Here is a 21,092-nt window from a genome sequence, read left to right on the forward strand (position 1 = left end):
CCCACCATGATAGGACAAAAGCCCACGATGCTGTGGGCTAGGATATAAATTCAATCAGCTTGGCCATAGTTTTCATGCTGTGGTGTACCTGAGGAAGTAGCAGGTGGTTCACTAATTCCTTTTGTTATGAGAAAATGATTAATTATTTGGGAGATATAATTCCAGCTCTTTAATCTTTTTAAAGTATTACACATACTTGTAGGGTATTGAGTGATAATCCACTACAAGTCTACACTGAGTAATTAGCATTTTTTTTCTTTTTTTTTTATTATTTATTTATTTATTTATTTATTTATTTATTTTTTTTGACAGGCAGAGTGGACAGTGAGAGAGAGAGACAGAGAGAAAGGTCTTCCTTTGCCGTTGGTTCACCCTCCAATGGCCGCCGCGGCCGGCGCGCTGCGGCCGGCGCACCGCGCTGATCCGATGGCAGGAGCCAGGAGCCAGGTGCTTTTCCTGGTCTCCCATGGGGTGCAGGGCCCAAGCACCTGGGCCATCCTCCACTGCACTCCCTGGCCACAGCAGAGGGCTGGCCTGGAAGAGGGGCAACCGGGACAGAATCCGGCGCCCCGACCGGGACTAGAACCCGGTGTGCCGGCGCCGCTAGGCGGAGGATTAGCCTAGTGAGCCGCGGCGCCGGCCGTAATTAGCATTTATATTCTTTGGGGCATGATGCAGCAGGGAAAGCTGGCATGTGCAAAGCCAGCATCCCACTAGGGTAGCAGCTCTGGGTTCCAGCTGCTACTTCTGATACAGCACCTTCCTATTGGCCTGGGAAAAGCAGGGGGAAGATGGCCCACATTTGGGCCCCTGCCTCCTAGGTTGAAGTTGCAGATATCTGGGGAGTGATTGAAAGATGTGTCCCTCCAACTCTTTCAAATAAATACAATCATACGTATATACACGTGTGTGTATCATATATATATATATATATATACACACACACTGTCACCCCACTTAGGAGAACACTAGAACTCAGTATTTACATTTTGTACTTGTGCTGGGGACTCATTATCTAAGTTCCCCCCCAAGCCTAGTCTTGACCAGATCATCCTTCAGCAGCATGTGCTATCTGTACCTTGCTTATTTCACTTAACATAATACTCTATCCATTTTGCTGCGAAGTATATGACTTCATTCTTTGTGGCTTCCAGTTGCTTGTCCAGGTATGAGAAACAGGAGGAAAGGGGAGGCTTCAAAGCTGTCAGAAAACATCAGATGGAGTCAGTCTCTACTTACCTACATCTGTGTAACTTGTGGTGAGACAGCCATCAACATGTAGTGCACACACGCAACTGCCTTTCTCACTAACCTGTGTCAGGACCTGTGCATCTTCTTTCTTTGAAGGAGGTTGCAGAAGCATCTTAATGAACACAGTCTTACTGCAAGTTAGAGTAACTGCATTGGATGTTCCAGCTCAGCCCAGCTGTGCATCATTCAGCATAGTCACTGAGCCTTTGTTAGGTTAATGCTATGGCAACAGGGAACAGTGATGGGGCAGTTAGGCAGGGAAACGTGGTTAGTAAAGAATGTAATAGCGTCTACTGTACAGTTCTAGGTTGGAGGGTTTACATCATTGTGGCTGATCTTGTTAAACTGCCATCTCTAGTCCTAAACTTACACTCGGCATAACAACTTCTAAGAAACCCACTCTTCCACTACATCTTTCCAATCTTTGTGAAGACTTGAAAGGCAGACTTACGGGGTTGGTGTGTATGGTAGGTAATCTATCTGTTGATTCACACATCAGACAAAAGCCATTGAAAACTCCAGCTGCATCTCCCATACAAGTGGCAGGGTCCTAGGCACTTGGGTGAGCTTCCGATGCTTTTCCAGGTGCACTAGCAGGGAGCTGGATCAGAAGTGCTTATGCAAGATGCTGGCATTGCAGTGGGTTCACTGACGGGCTGCACCAAAATGCCAGCCCCATCCGTTGTACTATTTCTATGCATTTGGGTGAGTATTTCTCCCCTCCCCCCAGCACCATGTCCTCGAGGGTCAGCCCTGGCATTGCAGATGGACAGACAAGCTAACTTTCCTTTGGGAATATTTTCCAATAATGCCGGCTGCATTACCGGTGCTTGGCAGAGAATCTATCAAGGCAGGAAGGTGTTGAAGTGAAGCAAACTGAATGGAAGGGAGGTGAGAAAACTGTTTCATCTGCCTGCAATCTTCAAAGTTGTTCTGGAGTAGATTCACTCTAACTTTCATGCACAAAACTATACACGGGAGGAAAAGATCCGGATGATGACTGAAAATCCCCTAAATGTTTTGTGAGCACCACGTACCACTCTGTCCAGGCCAGTGCATGCGCGTGCCAGCCCCTCTCACGGAGCAATGGCTGGGAAAAGCGGAGTTTGCAGAATAGCTGCCGTGCTCGGCCTTTGCTGACGACGCCATCATTGCCTCGTGACTTGCAGGTTCTCATGAGCGCTTCATTTCTGGGAGCCCTGTGTCTTTTCTCATCCGTCTGCGTTCTTTGTGCCGTTTCTGCATTTACGCTCCCCATTGAGACCAAAGGACGGGCGCTACAGGTAAGTGTGTTAACAAAACCGTTAGGGCATTTCAAGAAATCCCTGGCTCTTCAGTTTTTTCTGCAGACAGTTTTGAGCATGAAAGTAATTTACCTCAAATGTCTAAGAAACAGAGACAAGGGGTATGACAACTGTTGAAATCTGAACACACTCCCCATCCTGGAGGAGCGGACAGTTGTAAATGCTGGTCCAGTTTGAGCATGCACCTCCCTGCATGGTTAGATGTAGGGAAGAGTGGTACAGGGGGTGGCTCCCAGCTTTTCTGCCTTCAACACAAAGCTTGATAGTCGTGTACCACGCCAGTGTGTGAACTGTGGGGATTGGCACTGGGCTGAACTGGCGAAAGTGTCCGAATGGGACTCGCTGTCTCTTCCATGTCCTACTCATAAGCAGACACAGGAAGCCTCCAGGGAGTGAAGAAAAAAAAATGTGTATCTGTCTCCAAGCATTTTCTCTAGTTTCAGTAATATGCACCATAACCAGACTACTTATGTAATTATGAAAGGACTTAGTTTTCTTACTTGGAAAGTAAGAAAGTGGAAACACTGAAGGTGGGTGCCAGAGACTGAATCGCATGATGCACATACTTCCTTTTAATCTCCAAAGGATTATCATCCTTTACCAACCCAGAGAATGTAGGCACAGGAAGCTGAGGATCTTGTCTACAAACTAGCATGGAGTAGGACTGGAACTTGAACGAGGCTGCAAAATTAAGTGATACTATCTTAGCCTAATTTTCTATTCCCCTCATTTTTCATGATCTTATTATTTTTAAGTAAGAATACATATAAAAAACCTGGGCTTAGTATCTAATTTGCTCATGGATTTCTTGACAAGTCATATTCACCTACAAAGGACTAAGTCTTCTGCTATGGATTAGGACTTGGATTTCAATGCTAGATTCAAAGATTTGCATACTTATTAAAAACCTTTAAAATATCATTTTCTTAGAACAGGTTACAAATCTCGGGAAAAAATCTGAACTCTGCTTCCAATACATGCAAATGCATGGACAACATCCCCCAGTGTTTACTGGATGAACTGATCTGGTATTTAAATAGTTGTGTCAATTCTTAAGAAATTCATTTTAAAGGACCTGGTAAATCAAAAAAACACTAAAGGTGTATCTATAATGTTTTTTCTAATGCTGTTAGACTAGAAACTTAATTGTTTAAAAAAACTTTCTACTGCTAGTGTCAGATGACACTGACTAACTCATTTCTTTGTCTAGCAAATTAAATGAAGACCTGTACAGCCATGTCAGTGAGAAGACAAGTACATCTTAAACAACTTGTTTGCTACAAGAGAATAAACAGATTATGAATAAACTAAATGTACATTGACCTTACTCATTTAAGGTGGCGGAGAGGGAACTCCCATTAGCTGGTTCACCCCCTAAATGCCAACAGTGGCTGCGGTTGGGACTGTTTCCAAGAAGGTGGTAGGAGCCAGGACAAAGTATCTACCCACTAAAACTGATTGGCACTGTGGTGCAGGAGGTTAAGCTGCACCTGCAGCACAAGCACCTCATGCCGGCTGCTGCCCTTCTTGTGCAGGAATCAGCTCGTGCGCCTGGGAAAGCAAAAGCTGCCCCGTATCCTTGAGTCCCTGCCACCCACATGGGAGACGGTCAACAAACTCTTGGCTTCTGCCAGCCATCTGGTGAGTGAACCAGCAAATAGCAGATCCTGTTTAAATCTGTGAGGAGAAGGGAGGATGAATGGGAAAAGGTGGGGGGAGGATAGCCTTTCATCCTGGATCATCTGTTAGTCTTAGAGACCTCACAAGAAAATAGCAAATAAATGTGTTCTAACTACAGCAAGATCTTGGGCTGGTATTATTAGGCCTTCCTAAAAACTAGAATAGTCATTTAGTTCAAATTAGCATATTTAAACTATGCCATAATTTTATAAAAACTGGTGATTCACAAAAACATGCTTAAGTAGTATGGTCATTCAAATCTGTTTATTTGAAAGGCAAAGATCAATCCTCCAACCAGAGGTTTACTCCCGACATGGCCACAATGGCCAGGGCCAGGCCAGGCTGAAGGCTGGGGCTTCCTCTGGGGCTTTCCACGTAGGTGCAGGGGCCCAACCAAGGACCCGGGCCATCTGCTCTGCTGCCCACCAGGAGCACTGGCAGGGAGCTGGATCAGAATACTATACATACATATACATTCACACCTAGAGCACTTGTCTTCTACCAGATACAAGGAATTTGCTCTAAATAGTTCTGTTATATTGCTGGGGAAAAGAGCAGTTTTGAGTGAGCTGATGCAGAGTCTACAAACAAGGAAGCCTGACTGCAGTGAGCTCTGTGGTCTCTCACAGTTTTTGGTCTTGAGCTTTAAAAAACATCACTAGGCTTCAGGCTATAAATAGCTTATAGCAGCTATAATTAAAGACGGTTCTTAAGATTCAGGAAAAAATATTTCACATGTGAAGATGTCTCAGCTATACTTGTAGGGCTAGCTAAATAACCCACTACAAATCTTTTCTAAAAATCTCAATTTATAATCAGCAGTGACTGAAAACCAGTAAACCAAGGACCAAGGAGAGACTCCAACATGTGCCCAAAGGTTTCAGAACTGTATGGGGGTCTTACAGCACTGTCTGGCAACTAGGCTTCTGAGAAGACATTAACCTATAGCAAACTACTCATTCAGTGACAAATCCATGAGGACACTATTAAGTATGCTAAGGATCATACACTACTAGTAGAAATTCAAGTCACTTACCTGTGAAACTTCTTGGAGTACCTTCACTGACCACTAAAAAAACCAAGAGGTGATACTGGTGAGATATTAAAAAGGGTCATGTACTGGAGTGTCTGTACAACTGTGTTTTGCTTTATACAATAAAGGTTAATTTATCTAAATAATTACATGAGAATTTAACAGTTATAACCTGTAGTCTATAATGGCAAAGACATCTTCTGAAAAATGGAATGAATGCCAAAACCTTTATTTGGGACTGTTTGCACACGAGGCTGTCTTAGCACTCACTTGTAGATGCTTACAATCGCATCCCATCACTGCGGAAGTCTGGCCTGGAACACCTGGGTTTTCTCTGGGTAAATGCCAGTCCTCCAGACAGTACATTCTCATGCCAGGGGTGAGAAATGTGCTCCTGGGGTTGATCCGTATATTCCATCCTCTCCACACTGCCCACCGTGACAAGGCTAACAACTTGGCTTCTGCAGTGGGAAGAGTCCTGCATTTTCTGGCTCGCTTGTCTTGGGGAAAAGGCATGGGAAGATGGGAAGGGCAATATACATCTTCAACGATCCTGACATACAGAAGAGAATGTTGAAATCATCTTTCTTCCACAGCACATTTCAAAATGTGGGAAGACGCTTTTGCTAAATGTTTGACTTAATTCTATTTAAAAGCTAATTTTGCAATCAAACAGGAGAAGGTATATTAAAAATGCAATAATGTTATTAAAAAATAGTTGTGATGAGACTCAATTAACACAGGGAAACTTGGCAAACAAACATGTTAATGGTCCCCAGTCTGTCTTCCTGTAAACAACTCCAGCTAGGATTTTTCATGCTATCTTTGGTTTTCATACACGCAAGAGGCTAGGATCCTTCAAGGAGAAAAATCATCAGTTGAAGATACCCCCACACCCCCTTTTTTCCCATCTTTTAAAGCTGGTGAAATACATTAGATTAAAAAATTTTCCTGTTACATTTGTTTATAGAAGATTCTCCCTTTATGTATCAAAGTTACACTCATAGGAACATACAGAGGTAGTAAGGAAGGGCGGCTAGTTTCAAATGACTGACACAATATTCTGGAATTACTGAAATTCTTACGGTATTCACAGTAAAAGTCCAAAGTTTACTTTTATTAAAATGAAGATCACCAGTCTGACCCCCAAAGTAAAACAACAGACTGTTGCCTCGATGTCCTTCACAATACGTTAAGCCTTCATGGACAAAGAAGTTGGTGATCCAACTGGCTAGTGCACTCACTCTGGGACATGAGTTCCCAATGTATATCAGGACTTATTGTACCTTCATCTTGGATGGGAACTTACATCAGCTACTGATTTCCACAGGTTATAAAATACTTCTAAAAATATGTGGTTATTTAAAAAGAGCTCAATTTCATAAGAAATTAGAGAACTGAACTCATGGTCATGTCAATAATCTTAATGGCCAATTAGATCACGCAACTCCTCTCATAACAATCACAAATAGAAAATGTAGCTCAATTTAAACTTAAAAATCTTTTGTTCACACACAGCAACTGATTCTTGGGATCCACAATTTGGGTGAGGTCTCAGCAAAAGTTTCTTATCTCTCCATGGAAGTTTTACATATAGTAACAACACAGGACGTTCAAGGCTAAACTCACAGATGAGCCTGCATGAACACTCCCTTTGCATTCCTTAGTTAAAATCTTTGTGGCAGTAAACCACAAAGCCTCTTGTTTAGCTTGGGGAGGGAGAGCTACCAAAGGAAGAGCAGAAACTCAGAAGAAAATGAATGGATGGCCAGTTACTGATATTAAACTACTTTTATTATGGTTTCAGTCTGTTTGTATTTCTGCCTGTGTCCTTGGGTTCCTTATTGCATTGCCAGAAAGACTGAGGTGTTTGGCATCTAAGAAAACTGTTCAGCTGGAATGAAGTAATCACCCACTTCCACACGGCCTCCTCATTCAAGAGCACTCACCAAAAACATGATCCTATGAATCATGCAGCAACTGCACCAAGGTTTCAGAGGTGAATATTAGGTGTGCAAGCTGAGGTCAAGCCCGCTTCATTCGTACTGATTTTTTGGGACATGCTCTTAATCAGTGTCAAGTACAGTTAGGCTTCTTTTATAACTTATTTGTATTAGAATTCAAGGATTACTTAGCTGGGATTCACCTGGGCACACACACAGGCACTTAATAAAGTTCCAGAATTTAGAGATCGTTACAAGAGGGCATTTGGAGAGAAAAAACAGAGCAATTTACTTTTAATAGGATTATATTACATATGACTACAAGAAAGATGGCTTTTAACTGTATTCACTTAGCAAACTCTAAGGGTAAAACAAATACTGTTTCAGAAAAGAAAGTGGCACGAAGATAATACTGATAATTCAGGTTAGTAGACATTCTGGCTCAGACACATTCAGGAAATTTTTTTCTCTCCTAATCCCAACTGCCCTTTGTGGATTTTCAAAATAATTTACCCATATTGCTTGGTTTTAATTCAGGAGAAAAACATGGAAGAACAAACAATGCCAACAATAAACTTATTAGCGGAAGTGCCATGAATGCTGTACTGAAATGCTACAAGAAAAAAAAAAAAAAAAAAAATTTGTTCAAACCATCTTTAGAAAATAAATGTCAAATGCATATTCAAGATGGTACTCCTCACAGTGTAACACATACTTGGGAAAGTAAGTCTTTTTAACAACTAATACATAAGTGACATTATGCACAAGATCTAAGTATATACAAAAATAGAAATATTGCTAGTAAATTAGCTTAGCAATACCTGAAACCCAATGAATTATCTGCAAAATATTTTCAAACATGTTCATTTCAGAAGCAATGCCCTTTGGATAAAAGCAAGTCCTGTGCTTCTTTCAAGGGAGGTGATAAATTCAGAAGAGCATTCAAGTCAGCTGTATTTTTACTCTATATTTCCTCCAGTCAAATATTAACTATAATGTTTTATTACTAAGTGTATACTTTGCCAAACTAAAAATACTCATGTGTATATTGTCAAATTTTGAATTATTATGACAATTTTCTTCTATAATTTAGTTTCCTCCTTTGACAGTTCATCAGATCCTAGAAAACAGAGTACATGAAAGAAATAAATGTATGTCAGTTAAACCAGCTGAGCCTGGCCCATTAATATGCTGTTCTGAGGTGATAAGATTCTGTATCAGGAAAATGGAATTCAAAATAAAGTCAGATTAAACATTAAGGTTCAGACTGTGATTCTTAAAAAAAAATAAAAAATAAAAATAAAGAGAGTGGGGTGGGAGATGGATACCTCAGGAAATAAAATGACAATTTCATTATAATTTCCCCTAATTGTCTGCTCCCAAATCCTACAACACATTTTCATTCCAAACATCAAGACAGATGAAAACCACAAAAATTAGTCCCCTTCACAGGAACTTATATTTAATGCCCAGTAAGATATGTTGATCAAACTTCACATCACATACGGTGCACATTGTATTTTGAGAATTACTGAAAGCCATACTGCCAACAATGAGGTTTGTTTTAAAAGGATCACACCTGCGCAGCTAACACAAACAACAAACCACACAGACAACACAGCTAAACCCAACATGTGCACACTTAACTTCCCTCAGTAGAAGCTGAAGAAAATCTAATCTAGAAATGTATGTAAAAAGGCCTTGAAGATCTGCTATAACAAACACCTCTATAGACACGATAAAAACAGAAATCAAACACTGGATTTCCTGATCTTTTAATACAATTGCCATCTTACATGGACATACTAGTAGGTGCCATCTTAACAGCATCTAATCTACCCTTCTGTTGTACCAGTCACCATCCTGGATAGAACGCTTTAGCACTCATGAAAGTTCATGAGTACTGCTCTTACGAAAAGTATGTTTAACTCGTGTTTGGGCCATAACTCATGGGCAGTGGTATTAATTCGCTAAACATGGACTAACGCACACATTCAAACCACATTAAATTTTCAACACAGAGTCCATACAAAGTCTATTTCCTTTCTATAGTAGCTATCACTCCAGACGGAGGCTCTGAAATCCGTGAAATGAGAATGTCTTATTGTTGAGCTTCCTTCCTTGCTAGAACATTTTCTTCCTTCCATGCCATCCATTTCCTTCTTTTTAATAAGAGGTTAGAAGAAATAGGTTATTAAGGAAATCAAAGTCTACCAAACATCAAAGACAAGAGATCAGAGAGGTCACAAACTCCTGTTTGTATTGATGTTCAATTACTGACAAGTGTTTTGGAAAACAAATCTTAAAACCAGCCACATGCCAATGCATGGTGCGGCTTATTTAAGCATCTGGCGTTCCTCGATACTTTTGAGGCGCTTCTTCCGGGGCTGCACAAAGTCATCGTCCGAATCATCACTAAATTTATTATCTTCAGATTCATTCCTGAATTCTACCTTAGGAAATCTTTTTTCTGGATAAAGGTTCTTTAGAAGTTCTTCAAAATAGCTTTCAAGTTTTATACCAGCATTGGCCACTTCTGAATCAGGCTGTTGGATGAAAATAAGAAGAATTAAAAAGTAAAGACTGACATTTTAGACAGTTAATAAAAGTAACAAATAACTCGCAGTTCTGATCACTTTAGATGGAAGATGCTTGTGCACAGTCATAAATGTAAACTACATATTAGCCTGGGGCTGGACAAAGTCTACAGAAAGTCAGCTGAAGAGGAAATCAAAGACCTGACTTATCTGGATTGTTCTAACACGGGGAGGTAATGGAAAGACTGAATCACCAAAGACAGATCAATGAGATGCTGCCAACACAGGTTCACCTAAGAGAAAAGCGCACTCCAGAATGAGTAACAAACCCAGAACACAAACCATGAACAAGAGCTGTGTCTGACAGATGAGACAAACTTAAAGAATCTTGAAGTTAGAGCTGTATGACCACAATCAGTAATTCTTGATTAACATGAAAAAGAAGTCTACAAGTGCCATGTGTCAAAAATAAAGCTGAGAATGAGAAAAAAAATAATTACATGTCTGATAAAAATATTTTATATATTATATATTTCATATATTTTATAAACTAACTATCAGCTAGCTCTAATTTATATTTTTACTCAGCATATAAAAAAATCTTTGAAGATAAATATAGACAGTTTTCCTAACTACCTCTTTCATTTCCAGAGCCACATTCATTGCTGCAATTTATTCTAATAAGTACAATCATGGTTTCTTCAATTAGTGATAATGTGTGTAAGATTACTTTCACATTGAAATTATAATTGCTGGCCGGCGCTGCGGCTCACTAGGCTAATCCTCCGCCTAGCGGCGCCGGCACACCGGGTTCTAGTCCCGTTCGGGGCGCCGGATTCTGTCCCGGTTGCCCCTCTTCCAGGCCAGCCCTCTGCTGTGGCCAGGGAGTGCAGTGGAGGATGGCCCAGGTGCTTGGGCCCTGCACCCCATGGGAGACCAGGAGAAGCACCTGGCTCCTGGCTCCTGCCATCGGATCAGCGCGGTGCGCCGGCCGCAGCGCGCCGGCCGCGGCGGCCATTGGAGGGTGAACCAACGGCAAAAGGAAGACCTTTCTCTCTCTCTCTCTCTCTCACTGTCCACTCTGCCTGTCAAAAAAAATAAAAAAAAATAAAAAATAAAAAAAAAAAAAAGGAAATTATAATTGCTTTGTTTTCCTCAACTCACCTCATTGAATTCAGCACAGTTTTGAAAGATAAGCCTAAAATCAGCAACAAAATCTTCAGGCTTTGTGTACATGGGATAATCTTCTTGTAGTCTTTTCTTAATGGTTGACAAATCCATTGGGTTTTTAATTATTTTGTAATAATCAGGCACCTTTCAAAATAAATGAAGTGTTATAATACAAATATCTCAATTCTACCTGGTCCTAAACAGATTGTATAGGAAGTGACATTTAATTGTGATTGTTCTCATTGCTTTTCTGGGTATTATTTTGTTATCAGCAAGGAAACCTAAATTCAGCAACATGTAAAAGTGCCTACTGCTTTCCACACATGGGTAAATGGTTTTGTGTGACTTCTTCCAAAATTTTTAATTTTAATTAATTGTAATTCAATGTAACTTGTACACACAACCATAAAACAAAACATGCCCTTCCTCCCCTTCTCCCTCCCTGCAACCCTTCTTCCTTCGATTTTTCTGTTTTTTTTTAGTTTCTGAGATAACAATGTGAATTTACATTACAGTATAAAAAGGCTAATTTTTATGAATTGTTTTATATTTGAGATAGGGAGAGACAAACAAGTACCACCTGTTGTTCACTCCCCAAATGCTTACAATGGCCAGAAGCCAGGAACTCAATTCAAGTTTTGTACAACCAAACACTTAAGCCATCACTGCTGCCCCCCTGGGGCACATACTGTAGCAGGAAGCTGGAACTGGACTCATACCCAGGTCCTTCAACAAAAGATGCAAATGAGGGCTCATCTGTTCCACCAAACACCCATCCTTCAGTTACTTTTTTTTTTTTAAAGATTTATTTGAAAGGCAGAGTTACCGAGAGGGGGAAAGACAGACGGAGAGACAGACAAACACAGGTATTCCATCCAATGGTTTACTGCCCAGATGGCCACAATGGCTGGAGCTGACCTGAAGCCAGGAGCTTCGTCCAGGTCTCCCATACAGGTGCAGGGACCCATGGATTTGAGCTACCTTCCACTGCTTTCCCAGGCCATAGCAGGGAGTTGGATCGGAAGTGGAGCAGCCGGGACTCGAACTGGCGCCCATATGGGATGCTGGCACTGCAGGCAGTGGATTTACCCACTATGCCACAGTGCCAGCCCCAGTTACTTTCAGTGAGAAGTAGTCCCACTTACATGTACTGTTTCCCTCTTCATCATGAAACAAAAAGTAAATTCCTAGAAAAAGAGTATGACTTCTAATAGGATTTGACATGCTTTTGCTGCTTATATTATAAAATGTGGTGAATAAGAGTTTTGAACCTTGAGTTTGAGAACTAGTTCTACTACTCAATAGCATATCCTGGGAAAATTACTTAATCCTGGGAAACTTTAGTCTCTTCATATTCCAAATAGAGAATCCTGGCAACTCAATGGATTTTGTAAATAGTATGTAAGATAATATACATCAAGAAAAAGGGGCTTATTTAAGGTGTACAAATTTCATTTATACAGATTTAGGAAGACAGTGATACTTTTCACCCCCCCCCCCACGCACCTGCTCCCAACTCTTCTATTCCCTCTCAATTTGTACAATGTTTTAACACCAAATGTTAACAGTAGGCCAAGATCATATTAGTGCCAATTCCAGCTTACAGCTGTAAAGTCTGTACATCTATCTTTCATCTGACTACCTTACACTACATCTTTTGTCTGCGAAAGGCCTTTTTACTCAAATATTTTCTTCCTAACTCAGGTCCTCAAAACCTGTTCTCAAGGAAAGCAGCTCATGGTCAGCCTGCATCATCATCAGCTGTATATAGTTACTAGGTTTTTTCAACTCTGCATTAAATTTTCTAATCAAACGGGGGGCCAGTGCTGTGACAAAGCAGGTAAAACCGATGCCTGCAGTAGCAGCATCTCATACGAGTTTTGGTTCAAGAAGGCCTGGCTGCCCCACTTCCAATTCAGCTCTCTGAATTCTGCTGGTTCAAGTCCTGGCTGCTCCACTTCTGATCCAGCTCTCTGCTATGGCCTAGGAAAGCAGTAGAAGATGGCCCAGGTGCTTGGGCCCCTGCACCCACGTGGGAGACCCAGAAGAAGCTCCTGGCATCCGATCAGCCTACTTCTGGCTGTTGCGGGCCATCTGAGGAGTGAACCAGCAAATGGAACATCTCTGTTTCTCTCCACCTCTCTGAAAGTAGACCTTTCAATAAAATATTTTTTTAAAAAACTTATCAACCTGGACAGAAGACTAAAATGTCTTGGACAGTAAATAAGCCTTGTCTAGCACCATGTGAGGATCTAAAGTCATATTAGATGTCCAACATGAACCCGTTTGCTGTGAATGGTGAACATACACACTCCTTGCTCATCTTTTTCCTGTTATTAAAGCACTTACTGGAACTTGTGTTATGGCTTCGGGGGCAAAGCCGCCACCGGCAGTGCCGACATCTGCAGTGCTAGTGTCCTATGAGAGCCAGTTTAAGTTCCAGCTGCTCCACTTATGATCCAAGTTTCTGCTAATACCCCTGGGAAAGCAGTGGGAGATGGCCATGGTAGCGGAATGGCCCAGCTCTGGCCGTTGCAGCCATTTGGAGTGTCAGACAGCGGATGGAATCTCTCTCATTCTAACTGTGCCTTTCAAATAAATAAATTAAAAAAACAAAAACAAAAACCAGGCTACTCATTACTTGAAATATGGACCTACAATTCAAATATGTACAGAAAATTTGGGGGTGTGGTTTAATCTCCAACAGAAGTCTTTTCCAACAGTTTAGGATCTATACTATCCATATCAGGAGGGAGATGACTGACAAATCACTCCAGAGAATGGTAGGTAAAGTAAGTGAGATGAGAGAACACTTGAGATTTTAAGTATAGTTTTTTCCTGTTTGCTAAAAGTGTAGTATGTATTAATCAACTGTAAGATTTGAACTAGATACAAGAAACTATTGACAAATGGTATGGAATGCTAAGAGTTCAGATGAGCCACTGTGTCAACATGCACAAGATGACATTACTACTTACAGTTAAAGGAACAGGATCTTGAAAAGCAAGACTCATTTCATGGCAATAAAGAAATAAAAGTAGGCGTTCACACTTCTAAGGAAAAATAAAAATACAAAGTTAAGTCACAAATTATTTTCAACAACAATCTCACAGGTCTCAAAATACCAAAATAAGCATTAAAACCAGATGAATGGATGGAAAACACTGAACCTGGAATTTTCTATTTCCCAATTACCAACTGAATTCTACTTCTTAACAATTTAAGACTAATTTCTGCCATTAAATTAACAAAACTACATTGCTCAGAATCTATTTGAAGTCCTTTGTGCACTGTTCTGTGAATCCCTGAAGCAGTATCTATGAAGACACAGACGTGGAGACACCTCTGGTGTGTCTGGTGCTGAGACCCTTCGCTGCAGGTAGAACACACTCGGCTGACATCAGGAGACCCTGTGGGACATCACCAGGCAGCATTTATGCCCCTCCTGCATAGCGACACTCACACTGATCGTTCAGCTTAGGGACTTAGCAAAGGAGGTCTTTAGTCAAAGTCTTGACCTAGCAGGGTGAATTGCAGTTAAATCCATCAGTGGACTTTGATGTGTAAACCTGGTATTACTTGGTTGAAGACTAGCATTTTTTCCCCAGGAAAGGTGAACAGAAAAACCTATCTCATCAGTACTACTTCACAACAAATTCAGAGGAAGAAAACGTACTGATGGTGGAAATAAACTAGCTCAAGGTAGACTAAGTGTGAAAACCCAGGCTACATAAAGAATACATATTCTAACTTGTCCAGTTTAAAAACAGAAAACACCTCTCAAAGCTCACTACTTAGTGCCTGGCTCAGGGCCCTGAGGCGTCAGTGGACCCCGCGAGGATGAGCGGCAGCACCAGAGGGAGGAGGATGAGGCTAACCAGCGGGAGCTGCTCCGTGTGCTCCACGTGCACTGCATGAACGCACACACGCCATCTACTGGACCTGGAGCTCTCATTCAGGAACTGAAGCTGATGGCAGAGAATCTGCTCATGGTGGCCATCCGTACCCTTTGTCTGGAATCTCTGAATTTCTGAACTAGGAGAAACATCCAAACTTAAAGAAGCAGTTGTTTTAGGAAGCACTGACTTCCTAGAAGATGATATAGAAGAACTGGGAAAAGAATACAAAGGCAATGCTTAGCATTTGATAAATAAAAACTGCGGTTACTTCTCTTCGGCTTTATCCCAGATTCTTTGTGAGAAAGATTCCTCGCTGGATCAAGCGACTTGCCTACTTCAGCTCCTGCATACCCTTTCTACAGAGTTGCCTCCCAAGGCGTGGCTCACGCCAACAGCCCTGAAGTGCAGGGTCAGCCAGGAGCTGCCGGCTGACCAGGAGGAAGCAGAGGGTGGCGCCGCATCCACTTCCATGGCAGGTAGTGCAGCAGGCCCCAGACCTGGGAGCCACTCTAAGCTACAAAGACTGTCTCCAAAGTCACACCTTCAGAACTGTCTCTGGCGGCTGATTATCACTATGGAAAAGTAACCAGAGTAAGCGTCCTCTGGATATTTTGGATGCAAAGATAGCTCTCCCCCAAATCCCAGTTTATCAGCTCAGAATTATATCTGGCCCAGGAAGGAGGACTTTGTATGAAGCTGCCCACTTGTAAATTTGGATTTACTTCTGTTTTATTCGACCTCTGTTAAGTTACGTTTACGGTATTTTGTATCGCTGCATACAAATCTTGCATGGACTCCTGCCACCGTGAGAGAAGAAAATCTTCATGTCTTCGAAAGTTAGGCAGGTAATCTGACAGCTGCGCACTGTACTCACAGTTATAGTCTGCATTACCTGGTGAAGGACTGTCTGTTGGGTTTGTCTATTTTGTTCACACTGTGGGCACCAGGATGCGAGGTGAGGGAGCATGCGCGGCCCAGACCCGAGCCGGAGCCCAGTCCCTTCCCACTCCCTCCCACTGTGCACAACACACTCCTGAGGTGCCCACGGAGGGGTTGCTTCTATCCTAAATCCCCGTCCGCCTAGGCAAGGAGGCTGCTTGGATGCCTCGGGTTCTATACTTAAGATGTTTTTCCCAAGATATTCCTGTAGGAACTGAGGAGCGTTTCTGCACGTTTGGGGAGGAACTTCATTTGTGTTCTGATACATACTTCTTTCCTCCCTGCACAAGGTTTTGTTGGTGGAGTAGGGAAACCCCAAGTGCAGCCTTCGGAGTAGCAGTGTCAGTTGGTATTCCACTGCTTTTTAACTATTCAGGCTACCTTTTTATACTAGACCTTGCAAACTAGTCCAAAGTAGCATATCCCAGAAAGGTCATTCTTTGATATTTCCTACTGTTTATGTACCTTATCAGAAACAATCTGTCAGAGGTTATTAATTTATTGTGGGAGTAGTCTCATAATAGAATGTCTATCTCATTGACTTCTAATTCAAAAAGCCTATTTTGTGTCTTAGTTTTAGAGTTATTTACATTTATTTAAACTTTTAGATTGGATTGTTTGCTATTATTCTGTGGGCAGATTCATATCTTTGAATAAACTATATTTTTAACTGTTCCATACAAAAAAGAAAAAAAAGAAATGCCAAAGACTTACCCTTTTATCTACTGGGGTTAGTTTCACGAGGCCGTCAGCTTTCCGTTTTTCTGAGCTGTGACTCCGAGCATCACAATCATATTCGACTTCTGGTTTTGATAAGTCTCGGCAGAAAGTACAAATCCACTCTCCACTGTTGGGCGACAATGTACTTTTGAGCTGCTAAGGCATCAGGTCTCTTTCACCACGTCCCTTTCCTACTTCTAGCATGCCATCGAGATAGAGAATTATTTGTTATCATCAACTTCAATCACTAAGTTTTACCATATATGTACTAGGTGCAAAGCTCCATGCTGAGAAGAGACAGCAGATACATAATGCAAGGGCTGCATGGTTAATACTGAAGTCCAGTTAAGGAGGCACAAAAATACCAATGAAACCTACTATAAATGATAATAGGGCTGATGTGAAGAGAGTAACATTTCTCCTGCTGAAGAATATGAGAAAAAGAAAAGCTCTTTGCATTATTCTGGCAAATCCTAAAAAGTATTGAGAGTGTGACCCAATTTGGTTCACCATTCTCATCACATCATTCCTCAGAAGGGCTTGAGAATCTGAGATTCGTATCATACAGCTCAATGCCTGGCCAATGAAGATGTAGGAAACTGTGGTAGTCGTTACCACTGTTCTTCATGGCAACCCCTTGTAAAAGTTTATTTTAAAAGGTTTGTAGGCCGGTGCCGTGGCTCACTAGGCTAATCCTCCGCCTTGCGGCACCAGCACACCGGGTTCTAGTCCTGGTCGGGGTGCCGGATTCTGTCCCGGTTGCCCCTCTTCCAGGCCAGCTCTCTGCTATGGCCCGGGAGTGCAGTGGAGGATGGCCCAAGCACCTGGTTCCTGGCTTCGGATCAGCGCGATGCGCAGGCCACAGCACGGCGGCCATTGGAGGGTGAACCAATGGCAAAAGGAAGACCTTTCTCTCTGTCTCTCTCTCTCTCACTGTCCACTCTGCCTGTCAAAAAAAAAAAAAAAAAAAAAAACAACAAACTATCTTTCCTTAACCTAGAATCCAGCGCCCCAACCGGGACTAGAACCCGGTGTGCTGGCGCCGCAAGGTGGAGGATTAGCCTAGTGAGCTGCAGCGCCAGCCAGATAGTTTTAAAAAAGGGGAGAGACTGCAAATTCAGGGAAGAGTTATGGAGAAAAAGCAGAGAGAACACCACACAGATTAGAAGGACATGTGGACCAATGTGGAGGGTGTGGATGCGCACGGCTCAGGACACCCACAGCCGAGAGCCTCAGCGCCAGATTTGGAGTGAGGTGAGACCAGACTGCAGCAGCCCAGTCACTGGCGATAAAGCTGCGGCGAGAGCCTGGTGCGAGTGCGGCTTGGAGCCCGGTGGGGGCCAGAGTATCAGCCAACCTAGAGAAAAAAAAGAGGGGGGCACATTTCTTTCTCCCCAAACTCCCAGCAACCACATCCTGTAATGAGCTAAGAGAGGGCAAGTGCCATTTTGGACATACATAACAGCTGCACCAGCTCGTGCCTGATCCCCCAGCAAACAGCTGAGAGGAGATGCCTGCGCCTCACTGGGATAACTGGCAGGGGGCTGGGTGCTTGAGACTGTGGGAGCCTTGTGTGTTGGGACTGTGAAAACACTGTGGCTCAATGAGCCGGTGCAGGGTGTGGCTGGGTCTGTGGGGGTTATGGGGGGTCACTGCTCACACTGAGGACTACACAGATCCTTTGTGTGGTTCCTGTAGCAGCACAGGTGTACATGTACCCACTGGGGCTAGTGTCCAGGCATTGGTTTCCTCTGAGGAGAGGTCAGTGTGAAAATATGTCAACAGGAGCAGAAGAAACCTCACCTCTGATTTAAAAAAAAAAACAAACAAACAAACCCAGATTTCCCACGCTCAATGTGGGTGTCACCTCGGTTACTCCCTTTCCTGAGCACTGAGCAGAACCCCTGGCCACACCCAACACGTGACTCTGGGTATAAACACAACACTAAGCCAGAGGCATTCTCCAAAGATGGAAGCAATCACAGGGGGAAAACAGAGAGAAACACACAACAGGTATCTGCACAAATGCCTGATAATGAGAAACACAGAAATTCAAGCAACAAGGGTAAAGATGACCACATGGTGCCCCCAAAACACTTAAATTAGGGAATCAAGATAAAGAGATTGAAAAAATGCCAGAAAAGGAATTCAAAGAATTAATCGTGGATTATTTAGAAGTAATCAAAGCAAATCCACAAACTAATGAAATCAGTACATGATATGGAAAATTTCTCCCATAATTGAGATCTTGAAGAGAAATCAAAATGAAATATTAGAAATGAGGAATTCAATAGAACACTGGAAACAGAGCACTGGAAAAAAGGCACAGTGAAGCAGAAGAAAGAATATCTGGGCTAGAAGACAAATCTCTGGAAATTATACAGTCAGACCAAAAAGAAGAAGATATCAGAAAACTAAAAACCAGCGCTGGAGATTTACAGACACTATCAGACGACCGAACATACAGGTCTTAAAAGAGTTCCTGACAGCGTGAAAGAGAGAATGGAGTAAAAGGCCTTTTTCATGAAAAATTACAGAGCAGTTCACCAGTTTAGAGAAAGAAATGGATGTTCAAGTAAAGAAAGAACATAGAACAGACATGACCAGAAAAGATCCTCACCACAACACACTGTAGTCAAATGCTCCACAGTAAAACACAAAGATTCCAAAATGTGCACAAGAGAAACGTCAGGTTACTTTAGAGGCTCTCCAATTAGACTCACACTGAACTTCCCATCAGAAACCCTACAGGCTAAGAGAGGATGGCAGTCCGATGTTCAAGTCGTACAGAGAAAACAACTGTCAGTCCAGAATACTGCACCCTGCAAAGCTCCCACTTATGACTGAAGGTGAAATAAAGACCTTCCATAACAACCAGAAATTGAAAGAATGTGTCACCACTAGTCCAGCCTCAATAAAGACGCCTAAGGATGTGCTACCCACAGAAAAATGATCATCACTATGAAAGAAAGTGAAGGCAGCAAATCTGCAAGTACAAAGGAAATCAAAACTGAAAAATAGGAATATTTTTTGAAAAACTGGCAGGGTAAAGTCATTAGTTATCAATAGTCACCTTGAATGGCTTCAAATCTCCAGTTAAAAAAGATACCGACTGGCTGAATGGATTAAAAAACAAAAACCCTCTATTTGCTGCCTACAAGAAACACAGATCACCAACAAAGATAGTCACAGACTGTAAATGAAAGGATGGAAAAGATATTCCATAGTAACAGAAACCAAAAAAGAGCTGATGTAGCCATCATAAATATAAGACAAAATAGTTTAACACAAAAACTGTTACAAGAAACAAAGAAGGGCACTATATTACGATTAAGGGGTCAATTCAACAGGAAGATGTCACTATTAGAAATGTATACGCACCTAATTACAGAGCACCTGGGTATTTAAAACAAATGTTAATGGAATGAAAGGAGACACAGACTCCCGTACAGCAGTAATCGGGACTTCACTACTCCACCTTCAGCCATGGACAGACCAACCAGACAGAAAGTCAGCAAGGAAACAGAGTTCATCGACACCACAGACCAAATGGACCTCACAGACACCCACAGGACGTTCCATCCTACAGCTGCAGAATCCACCTTCTTCTCAGCAGTGCACGGAACTTTCTCTAGGACTGACCACATGCCAGGCCAAGAAGCAAGTCTCAGCAAATTCAAAAAAACTGAAATCCTACCATGCACCTTCTCTGACCACAATGAAATGTAGCGCAAATTAGACAACTCAGGAATCTCTAGAGCAAATGCAAACACATGGAGACTGAACAACATGCTCCTGAACGAACACTGGGTCATAGAAGAAATCAAAAGAGAAGTCAGAAAATTTCTGGAAACAAATGAAGACGACAACACAACATATCAAAACATATGGGATACAGCAGAAGCAGTGTTAAGAGTAAAGTTTATAACAGTTGATGCCTACATCAAGATATTGGAAAGGCACCAAGTAAATGAGTTATCAATGTACCTCATAGACCAACAAAAACAGCAAAGCAATCAAAACAAAACAAAAAAAGACCTACAAAAGATCAGCAAAACGAAGAGCTGGTTTTCTGAAAAAATAAACCAAACTGACGACACCTTTGGCCCAACTAAGTGAAAAAAGTGAAGACCCAAATCAATAAAATTAGAGATGACAAATTTAACAACAGACACCACAGAAATAAAAAGAATCATCAGGAATTACTAGAAAGAGCTATACGCCAGAAAATGAGGAAACCTAGAAGAAATGGATAGGTTCCAGGGCTGGCGCCATGGCACAACAAGTTAGCCCTCCCCCTCTGGCATCAGCATCCCATATAGATACGGGTTCTAGTCCCGGCTGCTCCTCTTCTGATCCAGCTCTCTGCTATGGCCTGGGAAAGCAGTAGATGATGGCCCCAAGTACCTAGGCCTCTGCACTTGTGTGGGAGATCCAGAAGAAACTCCTGGCTTCAGATTAGCACAGCTCCAGCTGTTGTAGCCACTTGAGGAACCAGTGGATGGAAGACCTTTCTCTCTGTTTCTCCCTTTCACTATAAATCTACCTCTCAAATAAATGAATAAAATGGAAAAAAAATTTTTTGCCTTAAAAAAAAATCATCAGAAACTACTAAA

The 21,092-nt window shown here is 42.1% G+C and overlaps 2 protein-coding genes and 1 pseudogene across 20 annotated transcripts in view; 2 read left to right on the forward strand and 1 right to left on the reverse strand.

Annotated features, from left to right (window-relative positions):
- Positions 1-9,361, forward strand: part of SVOPL (SVOP like) — a 69,651-nt gene extending 60,290 nt beyond the window's left edge. For 5 of the 13 annotated variants that reach the window (XM_089329698.1, XM_089329701.1, XM_089329703.1 and 2 more), the window contains exons 15-17: positions 1,837-1,956; positions 2,421-2,534; positions 3,766-4,062. In XM_089329698.1, the coding sequence (XP_089185824.1) occupies positions 1,837-1,956; positions 2,421-2,512 (212 nt within the window). In that variant the 3' untranslated portion in view covers positions 2,513-2,534; positions 3,766-4,062. Of the gene's footprint in view, positions 1-1,836; positions 1,957-2,420; positions 2,535-3,765; positions 4,066-4,090 lie in introns of those variants that run through there. The other 8 variants (XM_089329689.1, XM_089329695.1, XM_089329692.1 and 5 more) reach the window with 7 other exon arrangements.
- TRIM24 (tripartite motif containing 24) overlaps positions 6,365-21,092 on the reverse strand; it is a 107,683-nt gene continuing 92,955 nt past the window's right edge. For all 6 annotated transcript variants that reach the window (XR_016231849.1, XR_016231848.1, XM_051835648.3 and 3 more), the window contains 4 exons: positions 16,471-16,603; positions 13,897-13,971; positions 10,913-11,062; positions 6,365-9,757 (listed from right to left, as the gene is read on the reverse strand). Coding sequence is in view for 4 of the 6 variants with exons in the window: in XM_051835648.3 (XP_051691608.3) it covers positions 9,548-9,757; positions 10,913-11,062; positions 13,897-13,971; positions 16,471-16,603 (568 nt within the window). In the remaining 2 variants the exon portion in view is untranslated. The remainder of the gene's footprint in view (positions 9,758-10,912; positions 11,063-13,896; positions 13,972-16,470; positions 16,604-21,092) is intronic.
- On the forward strand, positions 14,238-16,464 carry LOC127488075 (deubiquitinase DESI2 pseudogene; annotated as a pseudogene). Its single transcript, XR_016231856.1, has 2 exons — positions 14,238-14,266; positions 14,745-16,464. The product of XR_016231856.1 is annotated as a deubiquitinase DESI2 pseudogene (transcript).

The sequence above is a fragment of the Oryctolagus cuniculus genome, chromosome 3, assembly GCF_051225735.1.
Source record: "Oryctolagus cuniculus isolate XC-2025 breed Fujian yellow rabbit chromosome 3, ASM5122573v1, whole genome shotgun sequence".
Taxonomy (NCBI): domain Eukaryota; kingdom Metazoa; phylum Chordata; class Mammalia; order Lagomorpha; family Leporidae; genus Oryctolagus; species Oryctolagus cuniculus.